This window comes from Eleutherodactylus coqui, chromosome 5 (assembly GCF_035609145.1).
Source record: "Eleutherodactylus coqui strain aEleCoq1 chromosome 5, aEleCoq1.hap1, whole genome shotgun sequence".
Taxonomy (NCBI): domain Eukaryota; kingdom Metazoa; phylum Chordata; class Amphibia; order Anura; family Eleutherodactylidae; genus Eleutherodactylus; species Eleutherodactylus coqui.
In genome coordinates, this window is record NC_089841.1 from 11675529 (window position 1) to 11687967 (window position 12439).

The 12439-nt window shown below is 59.1% G+C and overlaps 1 protein-coding gene across 2 annotated transcripts in view; it reads right to left on the minus strand.

Annotated features, from left to right (window-relative positions):
- The window catches only part of SLC38A9 (solute carrier family 38 member 9), a 42885-nt gene extending 31720 nt beyond the window's left edge, over positions 1 to 11165 (minus strand). The window contains exons 1-2 of one of the 2 annotated variants that reach the window (XM_066605136.1): positions 11028 to 11165; positions 3217 to 3342 (exon numbers count right to left, since the gene is read on the minus strand). In XM_066605136.1, the coding sequence (XP_066461233.1) occupies positions 3217 to 3308 (92 nt within the window). In that variant the 5' untranslated portion in view covers positions 3309 to 3342; positions 11028 to 11165. Of the gene's footprint in view, positions 1 to 3216; positions 3343 to 10975 lie in introns of both variants that reach the window. The other variant, XM_066605135.1, reaches the window with a different exon arrangement.
- Positions 11166 to 12439: the final 1274 nt, after the last annotated feature.

The following is a 12439-nucleotide window of genomic DNA, read 5'->3' on the forward strand; positions in this document are numbered from 1 at the left end:
ACTGCAGATTAGATGGCGGTGCTGACATGTTCTGACCGGCTGACAGGAAGGGGTCAGCGATTCATGCTGCTTGCACCAAATTCTGACCTCCCATCAGCAACAGAGATCTGGATCCATCTGCCCAGGAGATGTTTCTCCGCTGCTCAGTGATACAAGTTTTGCGCTCTTTTGCCCGCTGGAGTCTTTCTGTTTCTCTTAGACACAATGGTGCTGGAACTGGTCGCCCGCTGTTATCCCATCCGTGCGGAGGAACGGCGAGTTGTGCGTTCGGACACGTTAGTTGGAGCTCCAGCGTTGTATTCAGCTGACTGTGCAGCCTGTTGGGCAGAACGATTCCTGACATCCTCCTCCGACCCCTTTCAGTGATGAGTTGTTTCCGTCCGCAGGATCCCCTTTCGCTGGATGTTTTCTTTGATTGCGCCATTTTTGGTATACTCTCCACACCGTTACATGAGAACCTCCCCTTCCCTCCCCTTCCTTCCTCCACGGTTGGTGGTGAGCCCCTGGCTAGTCCAGCACCGATGACCGGCCTCGTTGGAAGTCACCCCAATCGCTGGATTTTCCATCTAATGTGGATTTCCACTGAAACTGAACCACAGAAAACTTGTCACGTGATTTTATTCTACACTCCGGGGTCACGGGGGTCATGTCCATACAGGGCAGCGCCAATCCTGAAAGGGCCGGGGCTCTATTAAAGCAGAGGGCTGGCTGAAACGCAGTCCTTCATACCCATGCAGAGATCTGATGTTTGGCGCTACATTGCAATCACCCCATAAACAGCAACCTAGTTTTATGACTGCTCCAGTTTTGACACAAGCAGCGGGGAATTTACTACAGACTGGTGATCCTAGGCCTCCTTAGCCGCAGTGAAGCGGGCTAAGATCTGCACAATTTAGGCACATGGCTCTTAGTTTGGCACACCCTGGTATCCGGCTGTCCCTGCGCCGCCAACGCAGACCCACATAGACTGCGAGCTGCACGGATCTGCGCCAAAATGTACGGAAGCTTCTGGCATGAACAGTAACAGTCTGCCTCCGGGAACACTTGGGGAACGCGGCGAGAAAAATGATAGATTTACGCCTTTCTTTACTCCACAACTGTGACGGCTGAGAGGAATCTCCCCGTAGTGTTTGCCTTGACACTCACGAGGACATCAGCTGATGCGTTTTGAGACTTTGACCCTTGACCTCTTCCTTCCACAGGTACACATCCTGGCTGGGAAGCAGTTCCTGCTCCTGCGGATGGATCTACATGACCTCTTATGTGACCGACAGCCGCCTCCGGCTTCATCGGTGGGAACAGACATCCCTGCTGTTAACCCCTTACATGCCGTGATCAATGTTGATTGCAGAATGTAAAGGGTTCACAGAAGGAGGGCGCTCCCTCAGTGACATCATCAGCCCTCCGCCATGTGACAGGATGCCAGTATTTAAAAAACAACTTTTTGTGCTCTTTCCCCTCTGTATAAAAAAATGTAATAAACCCAGTTTAGGTATGGGTCAAATCCGTAGGCAACCCAAAAATTTGCAATAAAAAGTGATTTAAAAAAACAAACATATATACCCCAAAATGGTAGCAAAAAAAAAAAAAAAAAAGCTCTAACAGAGCTTCAGTGAGGGAGCAGTAAAGAAAAGTTATGGGGCTTTAAATGGTGGGATGCAAAGAAAAAAGGATATGTTTTTTTCCCAATAAGAAAAGAATTTTGAGTAAGAAACCCGGTAAAAATAATGTAGGATTTGTACAATATCATTAAGATAGGGTAGGTAGGTATGTAGATGGGTAGGTAGGTATGTAGATGGGTAGGTAGGTATGTAGATGGGTAGGTAGGTATGTAGATGGGTAGGTAGGTATGTAGATGGGTAGGTAGGTATGTAGATGGGTAGGTAGGTATGTAGATGGGTAGGTAGGTATGTAGATGGGTAGGTAGGTATGTAGATGGGTAGGTAGGTATGTAGATGGGTAGGGTAGGTATGTAGATGGGTAGGTAGGTATGTAGATGGGTAGGTAGGTATGTAGATAGGTAGGTATGTAGATAGGTAGGTATTAGATAGGTAGGTATGTAGATAGGTAGGTATGTAGATAGGTAGGTATGTAGATAGGTAGGTATGTAGATAGGTAGGTATGTAGATAGGTAGGTATGTAGATAGGTAGGTATGTAGATAGGTAGGTATGTAGATAGGTAGGTATGTAGATAGGTAGGTATGTAGATAGGTAGGTATGTAGATAGGTAGGTATGAGGGGTTTTGTCCCCGCCCTGCAAAAAAACGTAATAGAAGTTATATATTTCATGTACCCAAAAATGTACCAATAAAAGCTACAAATATGCAAAAAAAGAAGGTCAAATACAGCGAATACGCCGTATACCTCACTAACAGAAACGACACCCGCCCTGAGCCCTACGTCTCACCGTGACTGCGCAGCTCTCCGCACTATGATGGGGTTTCTCACCTTCCACCTCGCCGGGATGGAGTATTGCTAACGATATTCCGCCGCAGGGGAGGAGGGGCAGCGTGGTCAGGCCTCTGCGCTGAGCCCCTCTCATAGGTCGGCTCACCGCGGAGAATCGCAGCAAAACGCACCAGGCCGCGATTTCAATCCCGCGAACGGAGAATCGCTAAGATTCTCTGCTCATGGACGTCAGGCTGCGCTTTCCACAGGAAGTCCATGGAAAGTGTTCGCTGTGCTACCCGCGGGCGGATAACGCAGCGACATATCGCCCGTGGACCGGCAGTCTTAAGCTTCCTACCCAGGCAGGTGGCCAGGTTGCTGGGTAGGGCTGGTAGAGCTGAGCCACCAACCTGGGAGCTGCTGAACAGAGGGGTGTGGAGGCGCACCGGATCCAAGATGGCAGCCGCTCCCCGCACTTTCATTTTATGCCTACATAAACAATCAGCAAACGGATTACCGCTCAGTCGCCGGCAGGGTTTACGTTGAACCATCATCATTTTATTTGGCATGGCCCAGCGAATAACTGAACTATAAGAATGGTTCCCTGTGACCGGGCTCCACGGAGTCACATGGGGTAGCTTTTTCTTCTTCTTTTTTAAGTCTCCATGTCTCATTCATTCATTCATTCATTCATTCATTCATCCATCCATCCTCATCCTCATCCTCATCCTCATCCTCATCCTCATCCTCATCATCACTGATGTGTAAAACTGAAAACAACAACTGATGACCAGTTTTACTAATGAGGAGTCCCCCTTCGGCTCCTACCTCCGGGACCGGGCATCCAGGCCGCTAAAGTGATTCTTCGCACATTCTTCAAACAGTGAGGGGTAAAGCAGGGGAGACTCATCCCCCTCCATAGTCAGCCCTTCTATCGCTCTACGGAGAACAGACCTAGAAAGGAACAGACAAAGAGATTATATATATATATCCTAAATGTATATAAACCAGTTACACCAACCACGTGCGGGTCCTGAGGGGGCGGGGCATGGGATACAAAGAACCCCAGCAAGAGAATGTCTGTTGTGCTCCGCCCGCTGAGGCCTAACGTAAGGAATGACGCGGGTACAATCCTGATATGGTCAGAAATACACCTAGTCAGTAGCATCGAGATACACGGTAACATCCGCCGACGCTGATCCCCTCACTGACCGGACCACCTTGTGCCGTACGGACTCAGCAACTTGTATCATCACATTACAAGAGCCGCTGACAGCTGCAGGGGGGACACACACCTATGGTACATATGATGTGTAGTAGAGCTTCTGGGGGTGGGGGGAGGGAGCCACCAGGAGGGTTGTCATTATTTTGGGGGTTTCTTTTTATGGCATTTACCATTCAGTAGAGCGCCCCTGCTGGCGGTCCCATCTGATCGGCGCCGCGTTTATAGAGGATTGTTTGTTTTACTACTCTTGCACAATGAAGACAAGTGACTGCATCGCCGCACTCGCAGACCCTGAACACTTCTAGGTTTTCGGCGGCTCTGGGAGGTTTTTTTTTTTTTTTCCCCGAGTTTTTTTTGGTATTTTTGCAGTCTGTGACTCCTGGATTGACTTTTATTGCGTTTTTAGAGGGGCAAACAAAAGAAAAATAGCAATTCTGGGTTTTTCATTGTTGTTTTCACTGTCTGGGTCGTTACAAAGGGTTTTTATTGTATTTTATTAATTTAAAAAGGGTTTTTGTGGGAACAATAATGTGCATTTTTCACCCTTTTTTTTGTTTACGTTATTTTATGTCCCCCAAGTGCTGGTCCGATCACTAGGATGGTAGCGCATTGTCCTAAGCCTATGACAGCAGCCTGTCAGACCCTGCCGGAGGCGGGGGCTAACAGGCTCAGTTAAGGCCCTTTTACACGCAACGATTATCGCTCAAATTCATTCAAACGAGCGGAAGTGAGCGATAATAACGTGTAAATGCGAAGCCATCGCGCACCGTTGGTTCACTGGTCGTTTATCGCGGAGCTTCAGCCTGCGTGAAAATAGTTGTTTGTTCGCTTGTCGTTGGGTTTATACGCCATTCGTTTAGTCGTACAAATGACTAGCGTTATTGCTCCCCCAGCTAAACACAATGACTCGAGTAGCAGAAGACAATGACTTTTTCTTTGCACTAATTAAAAACCTCTGGCCAAGAGACTCCTCGATTAACACCCCGCCCCACCGGAGCAAACAGCATATACAGCGCTAACGAGGGAAATGGCGAGGCTTTCAGACGATTACCTTTACGTGTAAACGCTCAACATTTGAGAGCAACAGAGTTGTTTAAAGGACAATCGTTGGGTGTAAATGGGGCTTTACATGGCAGACATGGAGGCCTTTGTTAGGCTTCCGGCTGCCGTGGGAACCCATTGGCACCTTGTAATTGCAGTGCGGGGTGCCAATAGGTAACAGAAGGAGCCTCTCCCCATCATCTGCTTGGATGCTGCAGTTGCTACTGATTGTGGCATGTAAGGGGTTAAACGGACAGGCTTTGAGGTTTCGCTGCTCCTGACATGTAGGCCATATTCACACGGTATATTTATGGCTGCAATACACATTCATTTCATGGATCAGTGGGGGTGCGGGGCTCCAACGAGCTTACACACTACTGATAATGGGGGGATAATGGGTGGAGATGCGCGCGGTACGGCGAGGGGGGAGAGGCGCGCGGTACGGCGAGGGGGGAGAGGCGCGCGGTACGGCGAGGGGGGAGAGGCGCGCGGTACGGCGAGGGGGAGAGGCGCGCGGTACGGCGAGGGGGGAGAGGCGCGCGGTACGGCGAGGGGGGAGAGGCGCGCGGTACGGCGAGGGGGGAGAGGAGCGCGGTACGGCGAGGGGGGAGAGGAGCGCGGTACGGCGAGGGGGGAGAGGAGCGCGGTACGGCGAGGGGGGGAGAGGCGCGCGGTACGGCGAGGGGAGGAGAGGCGCGCGGTACGGCGAGGGGAGAGAGGCGCGCGGTACGGCGAGGGGAGAGAGGCGCGCGGTACGGCGAGGGGAGAGAGGCGCGCGGTACGGCGAGGGGAGAGAGGCGCGCCGTACGGCGAGGGGAGAGAGGCGCGCCGTACGGCGAGGGGGAGAGATGCGCGCCGTACGGCGAGGGGGAGAGATGCGCGCCGTACGGCGAGGGGGAGAGATGCGCGCCGTACGGCGAGGGGGAGAGATGCGCGCCGTACGGCGAGGGGGAGAGATGCGCGCGACGCGCGACGCGGGGAGAGATGCGCGCCGTACGGCGAGGGGGAGAGATGCGCGCCGTACGGCGAGGGGGAGAGATGCGTGTACGGCGAGGGGGGAGAGATGCGCGCCGTACGGCGAGGGGGAGAGAGCGCGCCGTACGGCGAGGGGGAGAGATGCGCGCCGTACGGCGAGGGGGAGAGATGCGCGCCGTACGGCGAGGGGGAGTGTGGGATGCTATACACATAGACAATGGTCAGGCCGTATAGTGGCTGAATCGGTATGACTGCAGGGGCGGTTTGATGGTGGCTAGCTGGGATTGCAGTCGGTAGGACAGGGGGCATGTCATCAGACAGAGGGGGTTTGGCTTAGGAGAAATGGTATGCCTCCCTTCACAGAAGCGTTTTAGAGCACACCTGAAGTTTTGAGAGTCCTGGATTGCCTGGATAGCTGTTGGTAAGGCGTTCCGGATGACCGGTGCAGCTCTGGAGAAGTCTTGGAGGCCGGAATGAGAGGTTTGAGTTAAAGGGCTGTTTAATCTGATTTCGTTAGTGGACCGGAGGGCTGGGTGGTGGATTGAGATGAGGATACAATGTAGGGCGGCGCGGTGACCGGCACAGGGCAGAGGCATCCGAGTAGGGCAGCAAGAGGAGCCTGGCTGCTGCCTTCAGGATGGATTGGGGGGGGTAGAGTCTGGTGCGGGAGGCCAATCAGCAGCGGGTTGCAGTAGTCGAACCGAAAGCGGAGGAGGCGACAGTGAGTGTTTATAGGTGAGACAAGGGCGGATTGTTGCCATGGTCTTGAGGTGTATATACATTGGTTATAATATGCGCGTAAAAAAGAACGCGGCATATTATATATAGGCATGTATTACGTTCTCTATGGGTGTGATAAATGCTGTACATACGCGATTACTAAGGTCGCGTGAGATACGTGTGACATACGCTGTCATGTGCAGTACAATATCGCTGCCATACGCACGAAACACCGGCTCAGTCAACTGTGCAACACTGCGGTATACACACATCATTTTAGGCGCACGCTCGGGCGAGCCGGCCCTTAGGGGTTTTATAAATAGCGCAGAGCGCCCGTCACGTGCCATCGTCTAAAATGCGTCAATAAGGGGAAATCTACAGCCGCTAATGTAACGGGGTAACGAGGGGCGTCCTAAACCTCCCCCCCCCCCCCTCATGTGACCTACAGAGGACACAATCAGGTGGGACGTCGGACCTCGGTGCTAGAACATGCTACATACAACGCAGGACAGGAGCCTCAGGAGGAAGCGGCACAAGTAGCGAACAGAAGCCACTGCTTTCAATAGATCCAGCACCATCATACCCTCACCCACAGCACTATAATACCCTCACCCTCACACCCTCGCCTCTCCCCCCCCCCCCAGCCCCGTCACACCCTCGCCTCCCCCCCCAGCCCCGTCACACCCTCGCCTCGCCTCTCCCCAGCCCCGTCACACCCTCGCCTCTCCCAGCCCCGTCACCCCCCCCCCCAGCCCGTCACACCCTCGCCTCTCCCCAGCCCCGTCACCCCCCCCCCAGCCCCGTCACACCCCTCGCCTCTCCCCAGCCCCGTCACCCCCCCCCCCAGCCCCTCACCCCCCTCGCCTCTCCCCAGCCCCGTCACCCCCCAGCCCCGTCACCCCCTCGCCTCTCCCCAGCCCCGTCACACCCTCGCCTCTACCCCCCCCAGCCCCGTCACACCCTCGCCTCTCCACCCCCCCGTCACACCCTCGCCTCGTCACACCCTCGCCTCTCCACCCCCCCCCCCCCCCAGCCCCGTCACACCCCTCGCCTCTCCACCCCCCAGCCCCGTCACACCCTCGTCTCTCCACCCCCCCCAGCCCCGTCACACCCTCGCCTCTCACCCCCCCCCCCCGCCCAGTCACACCCTCGCCTCTCCACCCACCCCCCCGCCCAGTCACACCCTCGCCTCTCCCACCCCCCCCAGCAGCCCCGTCACACCCTCGCCTCTCCACCCCCCCGCCAGCCCCGTCACACCCTCGCCTCTCCACCCCCCCCCCCCCCCCCCCGCCCTAACACACCCTCGCCTCTCCACCCCCCCCCCCCAGTCCCGTCACACCCTCGCCTCCCCCCCCCCCCCCCCCGAGCCCCGTCACACCCTCGCCTCTCCACCCCCCCCCCCCGCCCTAACACACCCTCGCCTCTCCACCCCCCCGAGCCCCGTCACACCCTCGCCTCTCCACCCCCCCCCCCCCGCCCTAACACACCTCGCCTCTCCACCCCCCAGTCCCGTCACCCCCCTCGCCTCTCCCCCCCAGTCCCGTCACACCCTCGCCTCTCCCCCCAGTCCCGTCACACCCTCGCCTCTCCCCCCAGTCCCGTCACACCCTCGCCTCTCCCCCCCCCAGTCCCGTCACACCCTCGCCTCTCCCCCCCCCAGTCCCGTCACACCCTCGCCTCTCCCCCCCCCAGTCCCGTCACACCCTCGCCTCTCCCCCCCCCAGTCCCGTCACACCCTCGCCTCTCCCCCCCCCAGTCCCGTCACACCCTCGCCTCTCCCCCCCCAGTCCCGTCACAACCCTCGCCTCTCCCCCCCCAGTCCCGTCACACCCTCGCCTCTCCCCCCCAGTCCCGTCACACCCTCGCCTCTCCCCCCCAGTCCCGTCACACCCTCAGCCTCTCCCCCCCCCAGTCCGTCACACCCTCGCCTCTCCCCCCCCCAGTCCCGTCACACCCTCGCCTCTCCCCCCCCCGTCCGTCACACCCTCGCCTCTCCCCCCCCCCCCCAGTCCCGTCACACCCTCGCCTCTCCCCCCCCCAGTCCCGTCACACCCTCGCCTCTCCCCCCCAGTCCGTCACACCCTCGCCTCTCCCCCCCCCCAGTCCCGTCACACCCTCGCCTCTCCCCCCCCCCCCCCGTCCGTCACACCCTCGCCTCTCCCCCCCCCCCCGTCCCGTCACACCCTCGCCTCTCCCCCCCCCCAGTCCCGTCACACCCTCGCCTCTCCCCCCCCCAGTCCCGTCACACCCTCGCCTCTCCCCCCCCCCAGTCCCGTCACACCCTCGCCTCTCCCCCCCCAGTCCCGTCACAACCTCCCCTCTCCTCCCCCCCGTCCCAGCCCTGTCACACCCTCTTCCCCGACCACCATCATGCCCTCACCCGCCTCTTCCCCGACCACCATCATGCCCTCACCCGCCTCTTCCCGACCACCATCATGCCCTCACCCGCCTCTTCCCCGACCACCATCATGCCCTCACCCGCCTCTTCCCGACCACCATCATGCCCTCACCCGCCTCTTCCCCGACCACCATCATGCCCTCACCCGCCTCTTCCCCGACCACCATCATGCCCTCACCCGCCTCTTCCCCGACCACCATCATGCCTCACCCGCCTCTTCCCCGACCACCATCATGCCCTCACCCGCCTCTTCCCCGACCACCATCATGCCCTCACCCGCCTCTTCCCCGACCACCATCATGCCCTCACCCGCCTCTTCCCCGACCACCATCATGCCCTCCACCCGCCTCTTCCCCGACCACCATCATGCCCTCACCCGCCTCTTCCCCGACCACCATCATGCCCTCAACCCGCCTTTTCCCCGACCACCATCATGCCCTCACCCGCCTCTTCCCCGACCACCATCATGCCCTCACCCGCCTCTTCCCCGACCACCATCATGCCCTCACCCGCCTCTTCCCGACCACCATCATGCCCTCACCGCCTCTTCCCCGACCACCATCATGCCCTCACCCGCCTCTTCCCCGACCACCATCATGCCCTCACCCGCCTCTTCCCCGACCACCATCATGCCCTCACCCGCCTCTTCCCCTCAGCACCATCATGCCCTCACCCGCCTCTTCCCTCCAGCACCATCATGCCCTCACCCGCCTCTTCCCTCCAGCACCATCATACCCTCACCCGCCTCTTCCCTCCAGCACCATCATACCCTCACCCGCCTCTTCCCCTCCAGCACCATCATGCCTCACTCGCCTCTTCCCCGACCACCATCATGCCTCACTCGCCTCTTCCCCGACCACCATCATGCCCTCACTCGCCTCTTCCCCGACCACCATCATGCCCTCACTCGCCTCTCCCCGACCACCATCATACCTCACTCGCCTCTTCCCCGACCACCATCATACCCTCACTCCACGCCTCTTCCCCGACCACCATCATACCCTCACTCGCCTCTTCCCGACCACCATCATACCCTCACTCGCCTCTTCCCCGACCACCATCATACCCTCACTCGCCTCTCCCCGACCACCATCATACCCTCACTCGCCTCTTCCCCGACCACCATCATACCCTCACTCGCCTCTTCCCCGACCACCATCATACCCTCACTCGCCTCTTCCCCGACCACCATCATACCCTCACTCGCCTCTTCCCGACCACCATCATACCCTCACTCGCCTCTTCCCGACCACCATCATACCCTCACTCCGCCTCTTCCCCGACCACCATCATACCCTCACCCGCCTCTTCCCGACCACCATCATACCCTCACCCGCCTCTTCCCCGACACCATCATACCCTCACCCGCCTCTTCCCCGACCACCATCATACCCTCACCCGCCTCTTCCCGACCACCATCATACCCTCACCCGCCTCTTCCCGACCACATCATACCCTCACCCGCCTCTTCCCCGACCACCATCATACCCTCACCCGCCTCTTCCCCGACCACCATCATACCCTCACCCGCCTCTTCCCCGACCACCATCATACCCTCACCCGCCTCTTCCCCGACCACCATCATACCCTCACCCGCCTCTTCCCCGACCACCATCATACCCTCACCCGCCTCTTCCCCGACCACCATCATACCCTCACCTCTCCCCCCAGCACCATCATACCCTCACTCGCCTCTTCCCCGACCACCATCATACCCTCACTCGCCTCTTCCCCGACCACCATCATACCCTCACTCGCCTCTTCCCCGACCACCATCATACCCTCACTCGCCTCTTCCCCGACCACCATCATACCCTCACTCGCCTCTTCCCCGACCACCATCATACCCTCACTCGCCTCTTCCCCGACCACCATCATACCCTCACTCGCCTCTTCCCCGACCACCATCATACCCTCACTCGCCTCTTCCCCGACCACCATCATACCCTCACTCGCCTCTTCCCCGACCACCATCATACCCTCACTCGCCTCTTCCCCTCCAGCACCATCATACCCTCACTCGCCTCTTCCCCGACCACCATCATACCCTCACTCGCCTCTTCCCCTCCAGCACCATCATACCCTCACTCGCCTCTTCCCCGACCACCATCATACCCTCACTCGCCTCTTCCCCGACCACCATCATACCTTCACTCGCCTCTTCTCCGACCACCATCATAGCCTAACCTCCCCGGCCCCAGAAGCACCATGATACCCAATTCTCTCACCCCGGACCTTCCTCTCCCCGTCCGCGGAGCTCCGGCTCCTCAGCGCTCTCACCTCAGTAACTTCCCCGCCAGCTTCAAAACAGGAAGCAGCTGACAAAGAGCCGGCTGAGGGCATTCTGGGTATTGTAGTCCTGCAAAGCCACATTGGTCGCTGTCACTGGGAAGCTACAAACTACAACTCCCAAGATGCAACGCGAAAACGGTCAAAGTGCGATGTTGTGAATCACTTCTGAGGAAAGATGCTGAGTGCGGGCTTCATGTAAGTGTGTGACAGGGGACGGCAGTGAGAGGGAGGAGGGGACGACAGTGAGAGGGAGAGGGGGACGAGTGCGAGGAGAGACGGGGCGGTGGGGGAAGGGGACGAGTGCGAGGAGAGACGGGACGGTGGGGGAAGGGGACGAGTGTGAGAGGAGACGGGACGGGACGAGTGTGAGAGAAGACGGGGCGGTGGGGGAAGGGGACGAGTGTGAGAGAAGACGGGACGGTGGGGGAAGGGGACGAGTGTGAGGAGAGACGGGGCCGTGAGGGACGAGTGTGAGAGGAGACGGGGCGGTGGGGGAAGGGGACGAGTGTGAGAGAAGACGGGACGGTGGGGGAAGGGGACGAGTGTGAGGAGAGACGGGGCGGTGGGGAAGGGGACGAGTGTGAGAGAAGACGGGACGGTGGGGAAGGGGACGAGTGTGAGAGAAGACGGGACGGTGGGGGAAGGGGACGAGTGTGAGAGAAGACGGGACGGTGGGGGAAGGGGACGAGCGTGAGAGAAGACGGGACGGTGGGGGAAGGGGACGAGCGTGAGAGAAGACGGGACGGTGGGGGAAGGGGACGAGTGTGAGGAGAGACGGGGCGGTGGGGAAGGGGACGAGTGTGAGAGACGGGACGGTGGGGAAGGGGACGAGCGTGAGAGAAGACGGGACGGTGGGGGAAGGGGACGAGCGTGAGAGAAGACGGGACGGTGGGGGAAGGGGACGAGCGTGACAGGAGACGGGACGGGACGAGTGTGAGAGACGGGATGGTGGGGAAGGGGACGAGCGTGAGAGAAGACGGGACGGTGGGGGAAGGGGACGCGCGTGAGAGGAGACGGGACGAGTGTGAGAGACGGGATGGTGGGGAAGGGGACGAGCGTGAGGGGAGACGGGGCCGTGAGGGGAAGGGGACGAGCGTGAGGGGAGACGGGGCCGTGAGGGGAAGGGGACGAGCGTGAGGGGAGACGGGGCCGTGAGGGGAGACGGGGCCGTGAGGGACGAGCGGGAGGGGAGACGGGGCCGTGAGGGGAAGGGGACGAGCGTGAGGGGAAACGGGACGGTGGGGGAAGGGGACGAGCGTGAGGGGAGACGGGGCCGTGAGGAGAGACGGGGCCGTGAGGGGAAGGGGACGAGCGTGAGGAGATGGGGGCGTGAGGGAAGGGGACGAGTGTGAGGGGAGACGAAGACGGGGCCGTGAGGGGAAGGGGACGAGCGTGAGGGG